We start from the raw sequence: 26862 nt of genomic DNA on the forward strand, positions 1-26862 counted from the left end.
CTCATTTTACCGACCTCGGAAGGATGGAAGGCTGATATACATAAATATACATAAAAATATACATAAATCAATATAAATCTCTCATTCCAATTTAAATTATAGTAAGCATTATTTCTATAAAACGTTTCAATTCTCAATATAGCATCCCCTTCTAAAACAAATTTTCCCTCCCAGTTAAAGAACATAAAAAAACCTTTCAAACATAATTGTTCACCTGTTAAACTAACAAACATTACCCTTCTTCACTATAATTTACTCCTATCTGCCAACTCAGCTAAAAAAAATAACCTAACTACATTTTATTACTATTGTTTATCTATACAACTAATATCCAAAAAACAGAAACAAAAACATCCATCTCAACCCTTAAAAATCCTCCTGATAAACATATTTAAACAATTATCAAGGTAAACCAAACATTTAAACTAAAACAAAATAACCTGCCAACATCTTGTTACTATTAAATATTTAGAAAAGCAACTTTATTAATACCCTTTTACCAAAAATATAAGTGTTATCCAAACAACAAAAACATGTATCTAAACCTTAGAAGACCATCCTGATAAACAAATTTAAACAATTATCCCACTTCAAAGTAAGCCAAGGCATATCTCAGTATTGTACACAGAGCTCTCTTCTTGTCAAACTCAAATTTTACCACCAGTCTTGAAAAGTCCAAATATTCTTCAAAACCCTTCCAGCCTTTGAAGCCTAATTCTCTTTCTTGGTCTTGGTCTGACAGTATCACAGCTCTTCGCATCCCTCCTTCACTTTTTGAGTCCAAGTCAACAATTCTCATCGTCTTCTTTGGGGAAGCCACTTTATACTTAAGATCATTTTCAACCTTGTCAGCTTCTCTCAATTGTTGGGACAGTTTGGGAGACTCCACAAGTTCTGAGAGAATTTGAGTGACCTCATGGAAGAATTAAAAATTGCTTTAATTTCCTCCATAACTCACCACAGTAAATTATAGCACCCTCAAAGTAACCAATCAAGGAAACAGGAAGTAATAACAAAAAGAGTTTTCATGGGAAAGTAAAAGCAAATAGGTCGGAATTCCAATCCACAGATTCAACAAATAGGAAAAATCTTTTTCAAAACTCACTTTGTTAAAAAAGAAAAAAGTAAAAGAACAAAAATCTTTAGTTCTCTGTGTTACAAATTATATATTAAAAAATTAGTAAGTTCCAAAAATAATGAAAGTCACCAAGAGATTCTGCATTTCTTTGCTGTAAAAAGCCTCTCTTTGGTAACAAACAAGCAAAAAAGCCCTTGGTGTTATAGAAATGGGGTGGGCAGCTTCAGAGTCCATTTTCGGCTTCAGCACAGCTTTGGAAAAGATGACAGCCCCATCTCCCAACTGACACCCACCAGACGATCGTGAAATGCCATTTCTGGCTGCATCCAGCTGTCCAGAGAGCACATGGGCTGATTCCTCAGGTTCTTGTTCTGGAGAACACTTCTGGGCTCTAAGGAAGACTGCCTGAGCCTGGAAAAATTGCTGCGCTGACCTGTCTACCACGGAGATCATGAAAAATGCTGTTCAAGCTGCCATTCTCCCACTGGAAGTCAGCTAAGGACATTTTTAAACAGACTATCTTGGATGTTAGTGCACAAACTGATATTTTGTGATATTTTGGCAACCATTTTGTCACAATGCTCACAAAGCCTTTCACAAAAACCCTAACGTGCCTCCATAAATTTCCACTATAAGCATTTTTCTTGTTCTTTTTGTTTTCAGAAATCCTGCAACAGTGTATGTTTCTAATTAAAGGAAACTAATTTGGGAGCAGTACAAACAGTGCCAATGGCATTAAGTGAAGAACAGAAGCCAAAATTCAATATAGTGATATTCGTGAATATTAAAATAAACATTCTATTCATGTACAGTATATCTTTATTTAATGCATTCATGTCTTTCCATATAAAATATTCAAGTTATTCAATTAAAAATATTGAATTAAATATTACAAACAAAATAATAAATTAATAATTAAAACAGAAGCTACTAAAACATGAAGCCAAATAAAGGAAAGGCATCAATAAAATTGTCAACAAAATAACATTTTTTAAATATACTAATATAACACCCCTCCCTAGGAAAGAATTTCAAAAATGTAATTTAAGGGATCCTGATCCAATAGTTCAGCTATTGAACCTGATCTTGGTGCTCAGGCAGGTTAATCTGGGTATAGGTGGTCCCTGAATCAAGTCTCAGGGTATGAAAGCTTGTTCAAAGTAAAAGCCAGAAGTTTAAACTTGACCCTAGAAATTTATTGGCAACAAAATGCAACTGATATAAAATTCATTGAACATGACAAAAAACTTGACCTCAATGAAACTGAATTTGCTGTGTTCTGAATAAAGTATAGCTTCTGAATTTTCTTAAAGTCCTGCATAGTGCACAGGGTGTAGTCTAATCTACAGTAATCAAAATGTGTAATTTATGCATATGTACCTGAATAAATGTCAGACCACAAAATATTGTAACTTGAGAAGTGCTATACTAAGGAGACCACTATATCCAAATTCACTATGCACAATTGAAAAGCTAATAAAGATAAGTGGAATGTGATTCTTAGTTCTGGTCATGATCCAGCCACATCCAGAAATAAAGCCTACAATGTCCACATATCTCTTGCTGAGCTTGCTTATTGTACCCCCCTGAAACTGAGGTCCAGTTCTTACAAAACAACAAAGGAAGTAATAATTTTTTTTCTTGACCATCCTATTTGAGTCATCTATTATGGTAATTACATTTCTAGATGACCTCCATTAAAAAAATAAATGCATACAGAAAATGGGAGAAGCATATGCTATGCAACATTTTTCACATTTATTTCTGTATACATCTGTATATTTGTCCACAAAGTAGGCTTTAGAAATAAATGAACACATCAGCAACTACAACTGCTACAAGGAATGCTACAGACTGTAAAAAGCATGCAACCATGTTCTCCCCCTAGCACTTACAGTGCTATGTACTGATATGTGCCTTATGCTCATATTTTAAACACAGTGAATACTATATTGTATTCATTTCATGTGCCATAATACGTTTCATAAAATTAGTCTCCTTTGTGGAGATACATACACAGAAGAGTCTCTAATGTAGGTCCTGCCCTAAATGTTGCCTCACCCTTAGAAGGCCATGCACACAATCCACCAATTTGGGGTGGGGTGGGGGCATGGGATCACAGAACCTGGACCTGCTGCAAAGAAAATTCCTGGCAAACATTATGTGAGTTGTTTGGTACTACAAGGAATTTAGATATTTGAAGTCATTACAAAAAGGACTAGTGCATAATGCAGCTATAATTCTGTATTAAAGAATTAAATATGCTTCTCATACTATATTAAAAAAATTAAATATTCTTCTGCAAACTGGAAGGTTGCCACCAAAGTATCTGAACTAGTACCAGATTCCATCCTTGAGTAAATTCACCATGAATTCAGTTTCTTGGCCATGCATGCATGTACAAATATACAGTAATTCCACAGTGAGCATCAGACTTACCATATACAGTACTGAATGCAGCATGGAGTTGAAGCTGATTTATACTACAGAGTATAAGACTTATTTGGGGTGGGGGGATGGGAAATATTGGTTAGAGAAACAGTTCTGTGAATAGTGCTTATGTTAAAAAAATAATTCATTTTGCTCTCTTAGAACCATGGCATCTCTGTGGGAAATAGTTAAAACAATTTTTTGAAATGAAGGCAGAAGTTTAAAATTACTCTACATATCTATAAAGATGCAAACTGCTCAGTAAATAGGTGCCACCTTAACCCTTCATTACAGAGTAGTACTTTTAAAATATTAAGATTCTCCAGGATATATTCTGTTTTCTCATTTAAAGCATTTTAGAATTCCTTTCTCTACAAAGATCTACAGCAAGTTCACATGATTACAGAATACATTTAGTTGGTAAAGAACAGTATTTTTAATGTTAAAAAACAGCCTTTCCACTTACTTTTCCATCACCTTTGTCCATTTGCTATGTAGTCTCCCAAAGCTCAGTGAACTAATTCATCATTGCAAAGATTTAATGTTTATACTTTTAATACAATTAATAATGTAAATCACAAATTTACAAACCTATTAGAAATTTTTTAAAAATTCCAACCCCCCAGTCAGAGAAACTCTACATAATAGGGAGATTAAGAAGTACATAAAAAGTCAACACTCATAACTAATGAATATTCTTTATAATAAAGAACAACTTGTAATATTGTTATTTGTATGTTATTTAACTTTCCATGCAATGATGAATAAGTTAGTATTATAAATTTGATGGAAATTGCTAGCTTCTAATTTCTAATCTCCACCAATGATGAGACAACTCTCTTTTGATGCTCCTTGAAGTAAGCCAATCTCTTCCTGTTGCTGTCACCGTTGCATATTTCCTATCCCTTTATCTTTGCGCCAGAGGAATAAGCAAGGGGAAAAGGAGTTGCTGTTTCTTCTTTTTATTTGTATCACTACTCAGACTCAGAGGAGACAGCTAAACAAGCAGTGACATCAAGAAGATGGAATAGCAGAGCCAACAAGTTCTGGAGTTGGCAGTAGAGTCTTGCTGGAGACTGGCTTCAGCACATGTCCAAGATGCCAACCACAAACAATGGCCCTATTAGCATCCAAGGCCTCTTCCAAAAATATTGTTATTTAAATTCTTTTCTAGTTTTATATAGTATTATTCTTTCTTTTACGTAACTTAAATCTTTTTTTAAAATTAAGTTTCTTACTTATACGTACATATACACACAGAGAGAGAGAGACTGTTACTTTGCTATAAAAAAATCCATTAAGCAACAGTACCATAATATCTTTATTGGATCAATTAAGAAGCTATATAAAAATAGGCAAGTTTTTATGTTAATCGAAATTGTTTATCAATCTGGATGGTAAAAAAAAAAAGGCAGAATCAAGAGGTAGAGAAACAGCTGTTGCTCAACATTATATAAGGCCCAGTTCTGCAGTTTATAACAATTTATGATAGAAACAGAACAGACTTAGGGTAAGTGACAGACATAGAAAGCAAAAATGCTCCCCCTTGAAAATATAAAAATCAGCCCTTATTTGGAGCTGCTACTAGCACAAATAGAAATATATGAGTCCCCTTGCAGTAAAGACAGCAGACGAGAAAGAAAAAGATAATAAATTTTAGGTGGCATAGAAGTATTACAAAAGTCCATTCAGAAAGTTATATCCCATGTTATCTATTTATGGGCATCCTAATTAACTGCTTATTTTTTATTTTCAAAGAAAAAGAGTTACAGTTCTCTGACCTACAGAATATTACGCTCTTTTGCACTAGGAATAGCCTAACCTACTTAACTATGTAACACTTTTTCCACTGAAGCTTAAACGAGCAGTGGACTTTGACTATCCATCATCATTCCCAGTAATATCTCCATAATAATTAAATTATCATAGTTCTTAACTAAAAGTTTGGGCAATTTATTTTCAACTTTGTATCTGAACTGAAAAGAAGGGAATGTTTCACTGCTCCTTTAGGGAAAAGAACACATGTAGTGCAGCTTTAAGCATGCTTAGTCAAAATAGGTTCTGCCAAGTTGAAGGATATTTAATTAAATATGCATTAGAAAGCAACTTGAAAAAATAATAGAACAGTCATGTGTAGTATTTGTACATATGTGTACAAGTTTACAGGGTCCTTGTAAACTTGTACACATATGAATATAGACAGAAACACATGGAAACTTTCCACGGATGCAACTTGAATACACTGACAATGTATGTTCTGTTGTTTTATAAACTTGGTGAATGGATGATATTCCATGTGGATGATATTCCATCAAATTACATGTCAACCCGAAGAGCAATTAACTGTTAATTAGTCATAAGGGAATAAACAAATAGAGCTTTGCTCTAATCCAAATTGCCCCTCTCTATAGATGCTCTTTAAGAAAGCATGAGAAAGCATAGAGAAAGGATGCAGAGCATGGCTTTTGAGACTCCTTAATAACAACTACATTGTGGATTACTGTACTGTATGTGCCTGAGATAGAAGAGGGAGGGGCTGAGAATGGAAAAGGCAGCAACAGCCTACATACTTCTTCCGTAAGGAAGCATCTGTGGATTTTTCTGGATTTTTGTTTCTCTGCAACTGCATTTAGTATCTGGCCCACTCACTATTTCTTTTGTTAGATTCTCCCATTCTGTTCAATTTTCAGAGAGTTATCTGGCTGACAGACAGATCCCAAGCCCCTTTACTTAAATTCTTTCCAACATTCTGTTGTGTTGAAACAATAACAGAGATGCCATTTAATAAATACCCACAGAATATTAGTTTGGCCTTCACGGTTATTTTTCACACAGTTGATTGTAAATCTATGACAATTTCTTATAGTAACTGTGTCTCTCTCTGCTTTGGTTCTCTATTTTATATATTACATTGGGGATCAAATACTCCAGGTAATGTATGAATCAGACTTCAGATCTGATCTGCATCCAATAATTATCAATAGTCCTAAAAAAAGTTTTGAATATTGTATGTTAATTCCATGATAATTCTTTCTTATACTTTCCTCAGATGTCATGACTTTTTCCTCACTAGAATCTAGCTGTTACGTGCATTTTCTTCTGTAATAATAATATTAAAAGTTTTGTTCTTCTAATACAGTTGTCATAAGGCTAACAGCTGACTGAAAGAAACCATTTTTCTCTAAGAGCTTCGTACCGTTTTGACACTGATTCTGTTTTCACTTTCCATATCCTAAAACTAAGCTAAGCAACCAGTTCATCTGCTGCGAAGAGAAAGTGGATATACCCACTGTAATATCCTTTTGGGACTTATTCAAGTATTAAATGAGAGGCAGTTTGGTGTAATGGTTAAAGCACCAGGCTAGAAACCAAAAACTATGAGTTCTAGTCCCAGCTTTGTGCTGTACTTAAAACTTAAAAAATGACCATGACAACTGAAAGGCATATATTGCAAATTGCATCTAGATCCACTTAAAACCATAGGGAAAAAATCCACACCCTCCCCTTAAATGGTTTTCTTAGGAATTTTGAATTTATTTTAATATAACAAACAAAGAAGCTGGGGAAAATGATCAGGTTCTGCCACTCCTTGCATGGTTTCCCTTATTCTTATTAGACCACCATATGCTTAATTTTGAGAAATATTTGAAAGACATTTTTGTAGTATACATTGCTTAATATGTAATTTGTCTCTTACTTGGGACAGTAAAGGTAACTGACATGCTGCTACCAAAAAAAAAGAGAGCTTTCCTTAGTAATTAAACATGATTCTGCTGATAAAGATAGGATCAAGGGCCTCAAAAGAAGAACTCAGCAATGTATTGTCAAGAAAAAGATGCTAGTTCAATACCTCAAGTCAAATATTGGTACCAGGACAATTAATTGGGCCTGAAAATAAACAGGCAGCTACTTGCTTTAAACTTGATATAATATGCAAAAATGTAGTTGAGACAACTAAAATTCTCGGAACTATATTTTGCACCAATGGAAACTTCCCCATTATTTCCAAGATCTGCCTCATTTATAATGTGTTACAGTAACACAGATGGGAGATTACCAGAGTATGGATTATAGTATCCAGATTACCTCCTGCTGATGAAATACCTGAAACTGACAAAAACAGGCTTTAGCAACAAAACTGGATTGCCAACTCTCCTAATTATAATTGTATCTACTGTATACATGGGTTTATTAAAGGGATGAAAACAATACTTTAACATCAGTTATAATGTTCAGTTTACAGACACCAAAGAAGCAATGTACTTACTTGGGAAGTATAGTTTAACACAATGGGACTGGTTTTAGCTAGTATGCATAGGACAATATATATATTTATTGATTAAGAGGAAGTTACTGATTCTTCACACTCTCTTTGAAACACCATCTTGCAAGGAAACTTGACTACGACTTTTAAGATTTGCACTATATTTTACTAAATATTACATATGCGTGTGCTGCAAAGGAGACTGAGACTGTATTTTTTTCTTTACAGCACACAAAAAGGCAAAAGTAAGATGAAAAGAACCCTATTCACTTGAATATGAAACTTAAAACCAAAGTATATGAGATATTAATCACACAAATTATTTGTTAAAACTAAGTAGCAGGTATAGGTCCTCAATCTATACTAATGTACATCAGGAAAAAGAAAGGAAAAGCTTTCAAAAGGAAACACTTTCAATCACTCCAATACAGATACTCCCCACTTAACAACGGTAATTGGGACTGGCAACTCCATCACTAAGCGACGCAGTCATAAAGCACAATGTTATGTGACTTCACTGAGTTATGATGGCAATTGCAGCAGTTCCAGTTGCCATCATTAGGTCACAGAGTCCTGAAGTCACATGATTGTCATTTGCAATCTCCTGCCAGCTTCCCATTGACTTTGCTTGTCAGAAACTGGCAGTGAAGGTCATAAATGGTGATCACATGGCTGTGGGATGCTGCAACCATCATAATTGTGAGACAGTTGCCAAGCGCCCAAATTGCACTCACGTGACCATCGGGAAGCTGCGATGGCCGCAGCTATGAGGAACAGTCATACGTTCCCTCATTCAAAGCCGTTGTGACTTTGAACAGTCACTGAACAAGTGGTCACTGAACAAGGACTACCTGTATGAGCCTTCTTCTCTCCCACCCACCTCGCCAACCTCAGCACACTACAATGAAAACTAGAGATATGGGGGCCATTCAAAATCCAGGTTAAATCTCCCTTTCCTTGTGCTAGATTCTTGATTCAGATTAGGAAAGATGTTTCCAATAAACTTACTTTTTAAAAACCAATCACACAATTGCTAGCTGTTTACATTTTATCTGATTGGACTCTTAAGAAAGAATCCCCTCCCCACATATAAGAGGGGAAGCAGAATGAATTAAGTGTAACCACCACCACATAGAGTTAGCTCCAAAGACAGCAACTAGCAAGCCATGCTGAGACAGTTGGAAAAAAAGAGTAGAACTGGGTTTTGGTTTAAAATTCATTTCAATCTAGCAGTTGTCAATCTATGACTATCTATAATCTAGCACTGACAATAAGATTTCTAACAGACTCCTTCTTAAGAGTTATGGATTCAGATCTCAAGTTCACTTTGAAAAGAGACAGAGGTTAACTACAGTAGACTCTCACTTAACCAGAACTCAAACAACTGGCACTCTCAAGCAACCAGCAAAAAAACTGAAGAAATAATACTTTAAATAAAAATTAAAATAAAATCAATTTCTAGCAGAAATGTGAGGAGGGGGAGGAGGAGAAGGGGCGCATGGCATAACCCTCTCCCCCCATTCTTTGCCCTCATCCTGGCCATCCACGAAGAAAGAGGGACAGATGCTGCCAGTTACAAACAGATGAACTAATTAAATCCACCTCAGCAGTGTTTCAATGTGTTACCACCTCCCTGGCAACAAAGATCGGAATAGTAGTTTGAGTATAGGCACTTTAAAAAAAACTTGCTAGTGAATATTACTATTGTAATGTTATCCATTTTTCCTCTTAACAATAACTTCTAAAATTACAGATGCCGTCAAATGCTAAGCAGATTCTCATGTCCTCCATCTGCTTTTTTTACACAAAGCATTCATACAGAGGAAACATAAGCTCTGATCACATAAGGGGTAGTCTGATAAGAGGCTGAATGGCCATTTTTTGTAAAATTTTTAAAAGACAGTCAAGTGATACAGTAATGCAACTACCATAAAATAAACAAATAAAAGCTTTCTGTGGAGCTATACAGAGTCTGACAACATGCAAGAAATGAGTATTTAACAATTTTATTAGAAGTGCACATGCACTGACATAGCACCTTACTGTATACTGGATCCTAACCACATTTAACCAGCTTACAACTATTTAACTGTAAATGTTCATTAAGATATTCAAAGCAAAGGAACTACCATGTCGTGTAAAGATAATGTCTATTCATACAAGAACATTAGGCTACAGTTCACTAAATAACCATGTAAAAATTTCAGTGCTTGAAGGGAACTCCTATCTTAGTATGTCTGGATGTAGTCTGAACCGAGATTATACTTCCAACTGCAATAGCTAGCATATCTTCCAACTCTCTGAGATGACAATTACTACAGACCAGTTGTCACTTTCATCAACTTGGTATGAATATCCTTTCTGAAAACTCTTACACTCCCACTCTAGTACTGTACTAATTATCACTCAAACGTTGGAATTCCTGTTAACACCACAGTGAAAACGCATCGTGGCGGCAATGTCACTGGGTACTTTTATAAAACTAGGCAACATGTATTTTAAATATATTCCAAATGCTCCTATGGATATTATGTTGCTATTATATGTCTGTTACTACACGTTTTACAATGCAGTGCCAAAACTGAAGAATGTAATTTCTTATATATTCAAAAGACAGCTACACCTTCAAATAAATAACAGCAGTCCTACAACAGTGTACCTGATCTCTATCAATTTATTTTGAGGATACCCGAGAGCTATTTGATCCTATGAATTTTTTACTTTTTTTGCTTCTTGAAGTGTGAAAACTCAGGTTGAACTACTGACTGTTTTTTTTTTTAAGTTTCCTTCAGTTCAAGAAGAGTTTATTACTCAGCAGTAAAAAACAGAACCTAGTGTTAGAGGAACAACCATCGAAAGAGCTTTGGGAAGGCACAATAAGGTTGTCATAGGCTGATATTTCAGTAACAAATGATCTCAAGCTAAATTAAAGTTCACTTTTATTCTGCCTATGTATAGTGATTTTGAATGGCACATATTTTGGCAGAATATTTAATGCTACACATTTAGCACATGACATTTGAAAGCCTCAGAAATACATATGCAATGGGATATTATAGTAGTATTTCACCAAACAAGTACATTTTTTTACTAGGATTTCCCTCTCTGTTAAAACTAACTAGCAAAGTATAATCTAACAACATAAACAGTAAACAGTCACAAATGTATGCATAGTTTTATTTTCTTTCCAAAAGGTACACATTATCATTTTAAATTATTTATTCATTTAAATTCTTTTGATCTCTTAAGCTTAAAATATCCCAAATTCAGTCAACCCAGCATACAATCCTGGTTTAGGAATGTGGATTTGGAGATGCAGCTACACCTAGTGATCAGCAGTAGATAACAGCAAACAAAATCTTGTAATTGAAAGATTTCATGCCTTTGATATAAAAACTTAGATAATAAGGAACCCAGTGTAAAAGGAAATTGGGAAGAACACATAATTTACAGATAATACTCAAAATAATATGTTGGCATTATTTACTAAACAAATCTGTAGTGAGAAACTGCTTTTGAATTAAATGGGACACATTGAATAGTTGTACAATGTATTCTTTATTGTTTTTATGTCATTTGTAGTTAGAAGTTTGTTAATTATTAACAGTTATATACAGTAATGTAGTAGGGTTTAAGTTGTTTTAATTATCATGATTATGCATGATGTCCACTGATAATTTAAATTTAAATAAATAAATGCCCAGACTCCAAATAACTTATTTAAGTCTACTGAAATTTGCCGAGGGAGATTTTACCTTTTTTTTTTTATGTTTCACTGTTTTTATTCAGTCCCTGACCTATATAAAGTACTTTAACATGTGGCATTGGGGGCCCTCCTTTGAGAAACTCAGGTACAGTCTTCTACAACTTGACATCCTGAAGATGTGTTGGGACTGCATCTCCCACAATTCTCAGTTAGCATGGCCCTAGGGATGCCAGAAATTGCAATTCCAATATATTTGAAGAGTACAAAGTTGCTGAAGATTGCTTAAGTCCAGCTTAAGTTGGTGGGAACTATAAGTACTAATATAGTTCTTTGAATTCTAGAGCTTTTTTAAAAAAAAAATAGGCTTTTAAATGGAAGTAATCCAGCTACTGGATGAATGATAGAATAGTTTAATGAAATAAAACTTTAATATTCAACTAATGGGCTATGCTGAGGTATGACCAAATCAAAACATGCTGAATACTTATCAAGAATGCAGCAGTTTCTTTCAAGAAACTGCAGCATCTGATTTACTTGAAGGTCAGTTATTTTGGCAAGTTTGTTAATTTCTCTCAGTTCAGTTCCCAATGGGAAAGTCAGCTGTATACACATCACAAGTGGCTCGAATATTTTCTCAGACAAAGAATACATGGGGCAGTTTCTGTTCCCTCTATTATCAATTATTACATGATTGGTGAAGCTGGGTGTACAAATATACACTCTGTGTTCTGCAGCTATGTTGTCAATTCAGACTTTTCAATTGTCATTCTAAAAGATGACATCAACAGTTAATGCTTTAAAAGAATATATATTTTGTTTGGTTATTTTAAAGCACTGTAATTTTTGTTACAGAATCTGATAACTAAACTGTGAGACCAAAGATGCATTATAGGAATGCTTCAGTGTAATTACATCCTTGTGATAGGCTGTAGGGTATACTTTTCTCTTCTATATTATCATAATAACAGTGCCATATTAATCAGCAACTGAACAGAAAACTTTAATTTTTTTTAATAAGTAGCATAAGACAAGTCTGATATAATTTCAGCATTAACATCATCGCATAGCTAAAGACATAGACAAGAAACAAAGTACTAGGAAAACAAAAAGTATGGCTGAAACCCCTATCATTGAAATTCTACATCTATGGCCAAAGGGAAACAGTGGGACAGTTCTTATGGCTGCATGAAAATAAAAGTTAATCCTGTTTGCCATTTTTAGTATTTTGTATTTAGTACTTTAGTACAAAGCCCATAGAGGTCTTTGGACTTGGATTTTGCTTGCTCGTGCCACTTAGAAATTATCACAAAAGAAACAAAAGAAGCTGAATGAAGATGCACATAGGTATGTTGCATACCTGTGTAGACCATGGTAGACCTCAGGCCATGGATGAAATGTTATATTATTCTAAATTGTAAGATATGAGACCCAACTTTCCTCCAGGACCTCAAGACAGTTTTTGTAGTGAACTCTATCCATTTTCTCCCATAACAAGAACTCTGTGAGGTAGGTTAGGCTGAGAGAGAATGATTGGCCCAAAGTCATCCAGTAAGTTCAATGGAATGAGTGGACTTGTACCAGGGGCTTTGAAGTTCTAGCTATCCCTTAACTACTATACTACACTATAGTTATGGGGGAGTCATCACTCTATATGAAATGCTTTCCAGTGAAGTCACTTGACCAATCCAACATGAAAGTTAAGAGTAGCCAAACACAGAGAAATAAATTGACATGTACAGATATATGGCAGATGCAGGCAATGATTTCCTCAACATGGTGTAACTCACTTGGATCATATCCTCAATATACTAGTCCAACAGTCTCTTATAGTGCCTAGGGTCTGTTGCGTGAATATTACATTCAAATAAGAGTTTACAAGCTTCAACCCAAATACACAGAAACACACACAGGCCAGCATTATTTAATAATGTCTAGCATACAGACACATACTTCACTGGGAATAAGGCTGATACTCAGTAAGTTGCTGGTACAGATGGCATTATATCAGTAATCTCCCATGTTACGGATATGTCCACAGAGCTTTTGTACCAGCTGTCAATGTGTCATAATTCTGCCATTTTTGATCCAATGAAACTTCTGAAATCAACAATTTAGTTAACTTGTTTTTAAACCAAGCCGAAGATGACAGGATCAGAATTTTTATACACATCACTGCACTGTTATCTGAATGGAAATATATTTTAATAACTACAGCTTTGCTTTTGCAAGTATTTATTCAAGAATATTACAACATTGCTCTTAACTTTAATGTATTTGCTTATGCTATTAACACTACCAGTATGACTTTCAAATGCTGATTTATTTTTTTCAATCATGACTACTGCTTTTACAGATGCTGCTTTGTATCCAGTAGATTTCCACTGTACTGTTTGAACCTTTCAATTTTTAAAAAAATAACAGAAAGAAATGAATATACCTTGCAAGAAATTAAAGGTATTACAGGTAATTAATTAAGGCCTTAAACTGTTTCCTCATCATTTTTTTAACCTTCACATTATTTCAGACCTATTAGTAGAAGCCCATAAATACATCATTAAATAGAAATAAAAATCCAGGTCTGATGCTGTGGCAGCAAATAGAGCAAAATTTCATTCTGACAACACAATTAAAATGTTAGTATGAAATCCTAACTCTGTTGAATAAATGGTTTGGGGATTGGAGTATCAGTTGTTTGCCTCTTATAAAGTAATTGTGCTGCCAAATAACAGGCCTTTCTGCTTCTAGGACAAGTTTATTTTATAACAAAAAGCACCAAGTTTCTAAATATTGTTTGATGTGTAGGCATTTTTTTTAAAAAAGACTTTTATCAATATACCTGATTTTCAAATTCCATCATATCTTTCTTGATCTTCCATCATCAAGAAAGATCATCACAAGCCTCCCTTCATTTCTCTAATGTGGTTCCTTCTGAACAAATTTCAGAATGCATCTTCTTTGGGGCACAGATAACCTATCAAATAAACAGACTATAAAACTGCATGCTAGAAATAGGTATCTGATTTTCAGCAATTGTTTCAATAGCCATATTTCAATAATAACTATTAAATAAGCTTGCATACATTAAATAAAGACATACAAACTTATTAGGACAGGCTGACCTATTAACTGTGTTGAAATTCCATGGGCATCTAAAGTCTGATAATAAGAAACTGAACTGCTTTTTTTAGGATGAAAATGTAAAAGTTTTTCAATAATCTGAAAATATTAGCTTTTACATAATCTTGGACAAAAATCACAATAATTTTAATCATAATAATTACTGACATAAAGAAGTGTTTGCTTACTTTGTAATCTACTCTCATTATTATCTTAAATATCAGGGGCTTTAATATAAAATTTGTCAATGAGTAATTTCACAGAAAAACTCAATGCCTTTATTAATTGTTAATTTGTTCTCCAATAATTGTTTGAAAGCTTAGAAACTTTAAAGTAGTCTTTTACAATATGACTTTTTCCCCCAATCACAATTTCCCTTAAAAAGTTATATTATAAAGATCAATGAATATAATAATGAAAATTCTACATTAAGATTCAATATATGGTATTAAAAAGATAAATATTTTAGAAAACCCTTTTCTGATTTTAAAGAGTAACAATGTGTGATACTTTTAGAGGGGTATAATTAGTTACACAACTGGATTTATTTAGTAAAGCTACTACACACATACCACAACACTGTTCTTAAAGTAGGAGCTCACTCCAAACTTCAACATATTACTCAATTTATTTTGATGGTCAAGTATTACCACAAAAGATTTATTCTACAATGAATATATTTATACAAAATGTTATTCTACTACCCTTTCATTTCCCAATAAGTTAGGCCAGTCAATAGTGATATATGTGGTACTTTCTATTTTGTAGAAAGATTGACCCAAAGAGTTTTAACAGCAACCTTCTTAGCATATAACTGTCCATTTCCAAGACATGAAACTGGTTCAAAAGTCATGGACTTGTGAAAACACCTCTCTTCTCACCTAGGATGAAAATCAGCTTATGCGACATCAAACACTATAGAGATGGACTAAAACAATATTGTTATTAAAGTAAGGATAGCAGTAATTTTATTGGTGAGCACTTACACATAACTCTGAACATCCAACCCAACAGGAATAATCATTTTTCTCAACAGTTTTGACAAAATGTCAAGAAAAGTATACAGCTAGGCACTGAGGTATAGCTATTTTTGAATAAAGGGCTAATTAAAGCATGGATTTGAAGACTTCCAGTAATAGAAACACTGTATGTTAAATTTCATAATTCACAGTTATGCATAAGATCACTGAAACCATAGAGGGAGCCAGGGGGAGCTTTTCCTCAATGCTGTGCTTCATACTGAGGGAAACTCTGGAACACCTTTTACACCAATGAACCTCCTGACTTAACCACAGATGGAGAAGAGAATTTTGAGGAACCACAGACTTGTATTTTCTGAGCTTCCCTAGAGCATTCCATTAAACTAGAATACATCAATAGAAGTAAGTGTGGATTTTTAAGACCCAAAATTTAGTTACACAAGGATGCTCCAGCACACAAGACCAAGCTAGTGCACAAAGCAGCAAACTCACTGCCACAGAGGCAAGCAGAGTCCTACTTCCGCTCCTGATCAAAGAACGCACAACATGGAACCCAGATGTCTTTAATTTCTGCCATAGGTTTTTACAGTTCAAGCTTTGTGTGGAAAACAAAACAATCTGAAGTTACTCATACCTTCCAACTATGTCTTGTTTTGCAACCCAGTGACAGACCAAAATTAGGAAGTTGTGCACTACAAATATATACAAATGTCATTTAACCATGTTGCTTTGCTATACGTAGTGGAGAAGATCCAGGACAGAAAAGAAAGGCATAGCAGAGAGGATGCTAAAGTAAAAGGCTGCCAGGTTGATTTTATTTACAAAAAAAGTTATGCCTTGATGAATATTGCTGTCACCAATTGGCAGATACTAAGTCTTGGTAGAAGAGAAAGGAAAGAAACAAAGCACACGTGTCGCTTCCCTTTTGTTGTTCACAAGTTGTCACAAACGGTCCTATCAACTTCTAGGGGAGCCAAATTTGCCTCCACGAACGGTCCTGTCAACTTTTAGGGAGCCAAATTTGCCTTCCATGCAACTCCACAAGGTCCATCTCTTTGTGCTTCTCCAGCCATGTTACCAACTGCTGTTAAAGGACTCGAACACACAGGCTAGTGTTCTGTGCAAGCTGCCCAGGTCCAACGGGTGCCTACATGATTTCTGAGCAACAGAGCCTTTCTGCTCCACTGCCAGCCGCTCGCCTGAAGCCTGAAGCCCAAGAGCAGAGCGTGCAGCGGTAAACATCCATCCCCACGCCAGCCTGCCTGGACGGAGCGTCCCGAAAAGAAAAGGAATTCAGAATTGGTCAACCTCCCTGCCACCGCCCTCAAGCTGCTGGCCAGCAGCCGAAAGTTTACAAGGCTCTGGATTCAAACCGCCCTTAAACCTCGCCTCAAAGCCTGGCCCGAGTCCTGATCTCCTGGCTGAGAAGGTTTCTCTCTTCGCCTCTCCGAGGCTGGCTCAAGCGTGCCAGACTCGATCCAAGTCTCTCCCCCTTCCTTTTGCACTTTTGCACTAGGCAGCCAGACTAACGGGTTCCCTCCCACCGCGCCTGGAACTTCCCTGCTCTCTTCCAGGCGTCTCTTCCCATTTCCCCCTGCTATTTTTTTCCATGCACGCAGCCGCTCCAAAGGTCACACCCGTACGAGGGAAAATTATTCCCACTACCCAGCGGTAGCCCACCCGTGAGAGGCTCCCCATCCACACCTTGCTCCGAGCGCCCAGGCTTCGTTTTAGCTCGAAGGGGAAGAGGGAGGGGGGCTCCGGGGTGTCTTACCTGTGACCGTCTCTGCTCTCGTTGCCAGCAAAAGTCCAGCCAAAGTCAAGAGGCAAGTTTCAACTTTTCCCATATTTCCTTTCCTTGTAGAAAGACCCCTCTCCGGCCCTCCCAGCTCGGGGGGGAAGCTAGAATGGGCGCCACAGCCCCCTCCGTGGCCCCTTCTGGATGATGCCCGCCTTTCGCAGAGGGGGCTGCGAGAGCCGCTCCGTTGACTCCTCACGCCGCCAAGCAGTCCCGCCGGCGGCCGGGCAACTCCATTCAGCCCGCGCTTCCTGTTGCGCCGCTCCAGCCCCGCAGCCTCTCAGCCAAGCGCGCCGCGCCGTCTTCGCGACGAACTCCCTCCTCGCTCTAGAGTCCCCGCACTGACTCGCGGTCCCCCCGGCAGGCAGGCGAGCAGGCAGCAGAGAGCAAGCTGCCAAGTCACGCCCAGCCGCCGACAGCGCCGCCTTCCCCCGCTAGAGGGCGAGTGGCGGCGACAGAAGCAGCACCCCCGCCAGCCGCCGGCTTGGCGGCCTGGCTGGCGACTCGAAAGACGCTGCTCTTTCTCCGTGGCGGAAGGCGAGGAGGGAGGAAAGAGCTAATGGGACAGGCGTGCTCGCCCGTGCTTACTAGCCGAGTGCCGCTCCCCTCAGAAAGAAGAGGTTCGCTAAGAGCAGCGGACTCAAACAAGAAGACAGCGAGCGAGGGAAAATAAAAGGGAATAAAATAGGAATTACCCATAAAAATAGCAGGAAAGAGGGAGTCCCGTGCCTAGAATAAACTATAGCAAGTTTGTGTTATGCAGCAGCGTAGCCGGGCAGAGCAGTCATAGTCCCCCTACCTTAGCTCGCAGGAGGCAAAACCTGAAATTATTTCAAGATTTCACTTTGTGGGTCTGGTGCAACATCACACCAGCGCTAACCGTCTCTGTTGGAATATTTTCGGATGCTTGAAAATGCAAACATTAAAACGATAGGCCTGTTCTTACAGCGGAGTGTGTTGACTCCCCTGTAAGGAGATTGAAAATGGTGGAACTGTCACAGTACAGAACTTGGAACTGCCATGTTACACTGTGGTTGCTGTAGGCCCTTTTGAGGTCTTCCTTAGAAGAAGAAGAAAACTTAAGTGTACAAGCTCAGAGAATGTATCTTGTTGGTGCATATTTTTGGTTAAAGCAACAGCTTTCTCTTTCCAGTTATGTCATGAACCATCTCCATAGTCCGCACAAATCTTAAAGTGTACCCTTTTTGCAGATGCAGATGCTTTAGTGAGCGATTTAAAATAAATGTCAGACCTGCAGAGTGCAGATATCCTAAATTTGTTGTTTTCTGTTGAATGATGGTTGCTAATGGAATTTTAAACCCATGGTTTCTATTTTTATATGCAAAGAGAAAAGATTCCCCCCACTTTAAAACGTTTAACTAATCACCCAAACTAATTTTCCATATGAGAGCCAGTTTCATATAGTATTAATGTAACGATTAGAAACCAGGAGACCTTGAGTTCTAGTTTTTCTTTAGGCATGAAATCCAGCTGGGTGACCTTGACACAGGTACTCTCTCTCAGCCCTAGGAAGAAGGTACTAGTAAGCCACTTCCAGAAATGTTCCCAGGAAAACTGCATGGACTTGTTCATTAATCAGGAGTCAGGATTGACTCAATGAACCATAACAACAGTCTTCTGTATATATGAAAAATGGGAAATTAAACTAGAGTATGCAGTTGTTGTTTTTCTTTAGATGAAGTGTTGACTCCTGACAACTGCCTGGACAAGTCCCTGCAGTTTTCAGAAGTAGTTTGCCATTGCCTTCTTAGGGCTGAGAGAGAGTGACTAGCCCAAAGTCACCCAGCTGGCTTCATGCCTAAAGTGGAACTAGAACTCACAGTCTCCCAGTTTCTAGCCTGGTATGCTATACCAAACTGGATCTCTTAGAGTATGCAGTGCAAATTTCTAAATACTGCAGTCCTTTGGTAGAGAAACCCGGCAGTAAAATGTTTAATTTTTTTTAAAAAAAAGGCAAATTCTCCAGACTGTTATATAACAGATCATGGCTACCTACAACACCCAATAAGGACCAAATTTATATGAAGTAAGTTTAGTCCAGAAGGGAGCCATTATAGCCAAGAGTCACATTTTCTTGCTTAAAACCAGAGACAAAGATATATAATCTTTGAACTAGCCTTGTTCTCTATCCAAGATCAAGTAAACATCGACTGAATCAACACCAGTCCCAGACTTCGAACTTCCCCCACCTATAAGAATGTATTTTATTTCTTCTTTCCCAACCTGATGTTTTCAGATAGCTCAGGCTTTATGGCTGGGGATTCTGGGAATGAAAGTCCCAATACATCTGGAGGGCGTCAAATGGGGGAAGGCAATGCAAATTACAGATGCCATTCATTTTCCAGGGAAAGCAGGTGATCTACTGCTCTTATTGATAGGGAGAGATTGTCAAATGATAAATAATGACTAGTACTGTCAGCCTCCCTGCCCTAGCTATCCTGTGGTAACAGCTGGAGAAAAGTTGTAGGGGGAGGAAGCCTCCTGACAGCACTGCTTTCCCTGCGCTCTGCTGCTTGTGGAGAAGCAAGCATTAGGAATACCTGCCTTTGCTACTTCATTTTCTCCCATTCTGAGCCTGAACCTTGCAGAAAGAAAGGTTAGTTATATAAACCTCTTCATCTTTCCCTCTGGACTGTGGGAGGGGGAATCTCACATGGTAGCAAAATGGGTGGGACCAAAGCAGGTGGTAGGTAGGTAGCATCCGAACCAAAAATAAGCAGTCCTCTTATACTAACACATTTTTCTCTCTTCAGTGCCCCTGTTTTCTCTCCCACATCCTACACAGCAGGTTGCCAGGGATTAGACACATAGCTTTTACCAGAGCTCTGACTTGCTTGCTTGCAGAGGGTTTCTGAAATAAAGCTGAGGGGACATGTGGCTTTAGGCCTGTAAATTGCTACCTCTGATTTGAAAATCTGGTTGGAGGGATTGTTTCTCATGCTAAGTGGTAAAATAGGACACATAAACAAAGTGCAGGTGCACCCGAAAGGATAATCAACTGCCTTCTTTTTCTTCCTCGCTCAGGGATCAGTTTCTCTCCTGGACTACCCAGCAGTAGGTGCATGTGAGCAGGTAGGGGTTGCCCAGTCCTTGGTGCCACAAAATATAAAAAGTTGAGAAAGGCTATCTCATCTGGTTTATTCTATCTCTAACTGGCATTGTAAGGAGAATGTGGTTGACTGAATTCAATCCCCACCTTTGTGCTGCTCAAAGAAAAACTTAAGGAAACAGATGAAAGGACAACATTGTTGCTCCTTCTGTGAGCAATCCTTTGTAAGATTTGGATCATAGGGAGAGATTTCTTCAAGCGTGGTGTAATGGTTAAATTCTTGTTGGGACCGACAGCAGTGGACGCCGGCTTCAAGTCCATCCTTAACCACAAAAGCTCACTAGGTGATTTGGGCCACTCAGCCCAAGTCTCACAGAGTTATTGTGCATAAAAATGAGAGGAGGGAATGCTGCATATGCCTCATTGAGTTCCTGAATGAAAGGTGAGATATAAATCTAACAAATAACCTTATGAACAAGTGCTGGGTCATTAACTTTGTATGTAAGCAAAATCTGTTGCTCTGTCTTCAGTGAAAAAATGGTGGTATTGTACCCTTCATAAAAAATCAACATAACATGTGGCCTGACCCTTATGCTATACTCCCAAATCTGAAGCTATTGTTTTCCTCTGTCTCCCAATTTTGGGTGATCTCAGGATAAGTTACACCTCTAACACAGAACCTAGTTCCTCTGTGGGTATCTTCATAGAAGGAGAGAGATATAAATGATATAGATCCAGAGGGATTTCTCATTTTCTACTGCCCATTCCTCTTTCTTTATATGAGTCTAGTGCCTTTCCTTTTTGTCATTCTGTTTAGGAGCCCTAGAGGAAACTGAGTGCATTTCCTCTTCCCCACAGCTGCTTTGTTTGCAGAGGAGCCCGATCAGGATTTGTGTTCCTGGCAGGAAGCTGTTTCAGCTGGAGGAGAAAGGGTGTGTTTGTGAAAACCAGAGCTCACAAAAGTGTCTCATTAGCTTTCTCATTTAGTGCATCACACCAGAGCCTCAGCTGTACAGTCAACAACGGCAACTAGAAAACTCAGTCTCAGGGCTCGTCCCCCCCCCCAGCATCAGAAAAATAATGAGGCAGTTTGATCATAAATAAAAATGAAGAAGCCTAAAAGCAATACCCAAGTTCCATGTGTGATAATAAATCCACTCTCACTTGCTGCGCAATTCATAAAATCATTCCCTTTCCTTCTTTCTCTCCCCCCACTTCCATGTTTGTCAGCTGAGCCTGAATATACCTCTCCATTGTGTTCTGGCCCTGTGCTGCTCTGAGGCATGCAGCATAGAGGAAATGTAAAATAGCAACAGGCAGAAAATATAATGGCATAACAACAGTCTGGCTACTAGCAATAGAAATTGTTTCTAGGCTACTTGCAGAGCTTATGATATATCCATGTATACACCAACAATCAAACCAACTAATTATGATCAAGCATAAACCATTCTAAAATATGTTTTAACACACTAAGCACTGAAATGCTTTTGGATCAGCAAACTTTTCTACAATCTAGTCAAACTTTCAGATACTGAAAATACAAAAAGGTTAACCTTTTTTTTGAAAGAAATAGCATTTCAGCAAAGAGAATTAATTATATATATTGATATGTTGTGATTGACATTATGGCTAGGATTTGAGAGCTATTTGTCCATTGGGAAATCAATCATATAACACAACTACTGTTTTAAAGTATATGTAATACAGTAGTGCCAATGAATATGTATCATACAGATGAAATCCAAGCCACAGTCAAAAAGAAGCTATACTACATGTATTTGTATACATATACATATGTATTTTAAGATTATAAAAATCTCTATGAACTCACCCAAAATTTTCATTCTTGCAACATCTTTTTCCATATCTGAGTTCTTTGCTGTCCATGCCTCTTTCAGGACACTGACAAATACTATCTAGTGTCATAGTAGACCATTGGTGACTGGTTTATTACCAACTTCTCTGACTTCCATTTGCTTGGTAATTCTTGTCATACAAGAAGCCTAGCAAAATAAGGAGATCTACTTAGAGAACAAGAATTAGATTGTTGAGGGGAACTAAGCAACTTTTATTCATTGGACTTGCATGAAGCATTGTTTCAATATTTTTGACAACTCTGCTTTTGGTGAAAACCATGTTTTTGTTAAGAGCTCTAGAAATATACCTTCAAATTTGATGAATGGTGAACCAAATGGCACATATGATTCACATTAAGTAACTATAAAGTGATGTACATGGGGGTATAAAGCTCCTTCATATTCAGTATATACTGATTGGGTCTGAGTTTTTTGTAACTAATCAGGAGAAAGGGCTTGGAGTTAAAGGGAATATGAAGATGTTGACTCAGTGTGTGGCAACTGTGAAAAGGGCAAATTCCATGCTAGGAATCATTAGAGGATTGAAAATAAATCTGGAATACTGTTTGTCAACCCTTCAAAGTAGGCAAAGTCAAATAACTGGCATAGTGATTCAGGAAATGTTCTTTACTGTTATAGGTAGAATAATAGAATCTTGAAAGCCTGTTAGTGTTTGTCTCTACTCCATCTTATACCAAGCAAAATGAAGGTGGAGTTTATTTGAACTTCTTTCTCATACTTTCCTCCTTTTCAAGATTGAATTATCTTTTCTGAAACTCCTTTGTAATGGTTTGCTCATTCTTTGGACAAATGATATAAAATCATAGAAGACAGATCTGTTGAATTCTATTAGCTTTGAAGATTCAGCGTTACCTACATACTGCATAGAAAATGCCTCCAAATACCTAGTTTCAGGGAAACAACAAAGGGAGAGGAGTTTGTCTCTACCTCCTCTTTCTCAGCAATTGGTTGGCCACTGTCAGAAAGTAAACTTGGATTAAAGGGGCCTTGGCCTGATCCAGCAGGAATATATGTTCCTTTAACAGCATAGACCTCTGAAGCAGCAAGTACATTTTGACAAATAGCTGTCAAGCCTTTCAATGGAAACAATAGAGAAACAGATGACTCCTACTCTATATCCATAGCTCTGTTTTGCACCACTTGGGACTGGATCTGGACTTGATTAATTTTACATTAAATGTTTTGAGGCTGCTGAATTGACTTATGTCTCTTCTCTGGTTTATTGCAAACCACAGCAAAGCTGGCACAATCTTTTGAGTGGTCAGTTTTCTCATGGACAAGAACTTTTGTCTCAACCTGCATCCTGGACCTAGGTTAAAGCCAGCTATCAGCTTCTCTCTTTTCCTGTATACTTTATATAAATTCCATTGCTCCGCAGATCCAGCCACCATATCAACATGCACTTAGTCACAGCTGTTGCAGAAAATACCTGGTTGTAAAACAGTTGAAATGTTGCTATTCCATCTTCACAAGTCTCAGAGGCTTTTAAATTCAACATGGGAGTGGTAGCGGAGTAGCCAGGAAGCTTTTGAAGGAGTTTTTGTTGATTGTCTTTACAACCAAGCTTCTCTTATATTGCTTCTCCACATAGCAGTTTCAGATTTTTTTAAACCACTTGACAAATGAACATAAATATATGTACTGAAAAATATGGAGGGTAGCAATTTATTTCATTTATTTATTCATTCATTCAATTTTGAGACTACCCAACTCTCAAAGGTGAGAGGAAAGTTTTTAGTCTATGACTGGTGGCAGCTCAGTGGATAGAATGATGTTTATTGCACTTCCCTGTTGGTCAGCTAGAAGAAAAGAAAGTGAGCATTGATTGGTTCATGATGTTCTTTGAATGCTCTCTGTTGTGTCCATTATACTGTCTTTATTTCTGAATCAGCAGATTGAACCTGCTTACAGGTCACTTTCATGGTGCTTTATGAGGGACTTTGTGGAAATTACCTTAAAGGTATGGCACTTGACTATTTTATTTATGGTACAGTGGCCAAAGCCACCCACATCACAGGCACAGGAAAGGACCCACACAGTGGCTGTAGCATAAACAGGACATGACCAAGCAGGATATTATTGAATACTGCCAAGGGAATCAGAAGTTAAATAAAGTAGTCCAATTCAAAGAATGCATCCCAAAGAGAAGCACTTTGTTCCCACTCCAGTTCCAAGAATAAAATGAGTTCTAAGACTGAAGATGGAGAGCAGATTTGGTATTTCATTTCCAGTGCAAAAAATGTCAAAAGGGCAACATAGTTGAGAATTCTTTCCTGGCATAGCAAACAATCATAGAACTAATAAAATGATATTTGCTACTGAAAAGTTTCTTCAAAAATGATGCAATGCTATTTATGCCAGGGTAAACATATCTTTACCTTGAGACATATTTTCCTCCCCTAGCTTTACAATGTTGTGAACAAAAACAACAAAACCCATATATTTTTAGTCCATTATTCTGACAGGAATTTATGTTTTTGCTGATGCCATATTTATATGGCAGGCTTGCTATTTCTGCTTCCCTCTGTGGCTCTTCTGTTTGCTGTTATTAATGATAAGATTTTGTTTACCCCAAGGCTGGCTGTTTCTGTGTTTTAGAAGTACTTTTGTCCTGCATTTATTTCTCTTCCTAATGTCCCCAAACTTTCTAGCTTTGTAGTCACATCATGCTACAAAGTGCTACAGTGCTACGAAAAAGGTAGTGGGTTGCCTCTTTTCAGGTGGACATAATAGAGTATGACCTGGCCATCCTATCTTCCCATCTGTCAAAAAGACTTTTTCAAGGAGCACTCTAGGAAGCGTGGCAGTTATCAAAAAAAGGACCAATGCTCAAAAATTAAAGATCCGTTCACCTGCAATACAAATAGGAGGGGCTAGTGCCCTCTTCTTTTGTGTTCAGTTCTTCCCAAATTTAGACTGAACTTCCATTGGTTTGAACATTCCACCCAGCTTTAATTTAAAACTATCCTTGCTTCTGCTTCAGTCACATGAAGACGAATTGCAAATCCTAATCTTTTGCATCTGCTATGCTCAAAATTTATTACAACACAGCTCGTTTCCACCTTCTCCAGATGTGTTCAGTATTCCTTCAAATTATAATATTCCTGCTTTCCAGAAGACTGTAGTTGGTTCACTTTTTGCTGGATTGTTTTCTTTTAAGTTTCTCTTCTGACACATGTAAAATTGTACAAATCTTGTACAATGATGCTATAAGAGACTGAAATATTGAACGCATTTCAGTCAGACTTAAAACCATCTTGAAACAAAAGGTTACAAACAGCTCCTGTCCTAGAGTTGGTGGTACTCTCTGGTTCCTTTTATTTTTTGAAAGAATCACAAATGTGTAATCATCCAAAGTCTTGCACACCTGTAAAATTTTGTAGCATCTTACAGATTACCAGTTTTGAAGTGTTGTATAGGAAAATCTTTCATAGGCCACAGTCCATTTTATTGGATAATGGGTAGACGAGGGGGAAACATACGAAGTAATAAGCAGTGAAAATTATTACTGCGGAGACCTTGGTGCTCTCTGAGCATGATGTTAGTTGGGTAATGAAACGTCTGCAAGCAAACAACTAAGCTCAGAAACTACCAAGGATTCCACAGTTGAACCCTGAGCTACAGATACTCTCTTCTATTGGAATTATTACTGCATTGAGCACAAACAAAAATAAGATTTAAGCAAAAGACTAAAATTGGTTAATAGAAAAAATGAAGGAATGGAGTGGGAGGGAAAGAATATAACTGAATATTGGGATAATGTATGTGATATTTTGTGATTCTTCTCTCCTCCGTTCCGTGGATGTGCACATGTAACACAAATTCATCTCCTCAAACAGCCTATACTAAGGGGTCTTTGTTCCAGGAAAGATATTTACACAATCATTTTTAGCACTAGAAATATCAAAGAGAGGTTTTCCCTTTGGTTTTCTACTACAATTTTGTTAGGTTTCTGTTCCACTGCAGGAAAAGTGACTTTAACAGGAGAAAGAAAGCTTTTTACCTATTTCTGCCTTGTGCATAGGATTTAGATGAAACTTTGTTCCTGGAATAAAACCTTACTTGTTTAAGGTTGCGGAAATACTAGCAAATTATTGCAGAATCGATTGGGAATTATAGATAGTCCTTGGTTAACGACCACTTGTTTAGTGACTGGTTGAAGTTATGACAGCACTGAATGAGTGGTACTTACAACTGGTCCTTGAAGTTTCAGCCATCCCAGCACTCTCGTGATCAAGCGATTGCACTCTGGGTGCTTGGCAACTGGCTCATGCTTACAACAGTTGCAGCACCCTGCAGTCACATGATTGCCATTTGCGACCTTCCCTGCTGGCTTCCCCCAAGCAAAGTCAATGAGGAAGCCATCAGAGAAGGGTGCGTGTCACTCCTGTAAGTTGCTCCCACTCCTGTTGCTTTTTCTCCCAAGGAGCCCAGCTGTGTAGTGCGCGCTCATCTGCAGCAGCCCCCCGCACTCTGTAGTTCATGCCTAGCAGGCCACAGCAGCCACCAGTGTACTCTCTCACACCCAGCAGCAGCCAC

At 37.6% G+C, this 26862-nt stretch overlaps 1 protein-coding gene across 7 annotated transcripts in view; it reads right to left on the reverse strand.

The window, feature by feature from the left end:
- Nucleotides 1-17735, reverse strand: part of PTPRM (protein tyrosine phosphatase receptor type M) — a 516027-nt gene extending 498292 nt beyond the window's left edge. For all 7 annotated transcript variants that reach the window (XM_063299123.1, XM_063299121.1, XM_063299120.1 and 4 more), the window contains exon 1: nucleotides 17350-17735. In XM_063299123.1, coding sequence (XP_063155193.1) covers nucleotides 17350-17422 — 73 coding nt within the window. In that variant the 5' untranslated portion in view covers nucleotides 17423-17735. The remainder of the gene's footprint in view (nucleotides 1-17349) is intronic.
- Nucleotides 17736-26862: the final 9127 nt, after the last annotated feature.

The sequence above is a fragment of the Candoia aspera genome, chromosome 3 (genome assembly GCF_035149785.1).
Source record: "Candoia aspera isolate rCanAsp1 chromosome 3, rCanAsp1.hap2, whole genome shotgun sequence".
Taxonomy (NCBI): Eukaryota; Metazoa; Chordata; class Lepidosauria; order Squamata; family Boidae; genus Candoia; species Candoia aspera.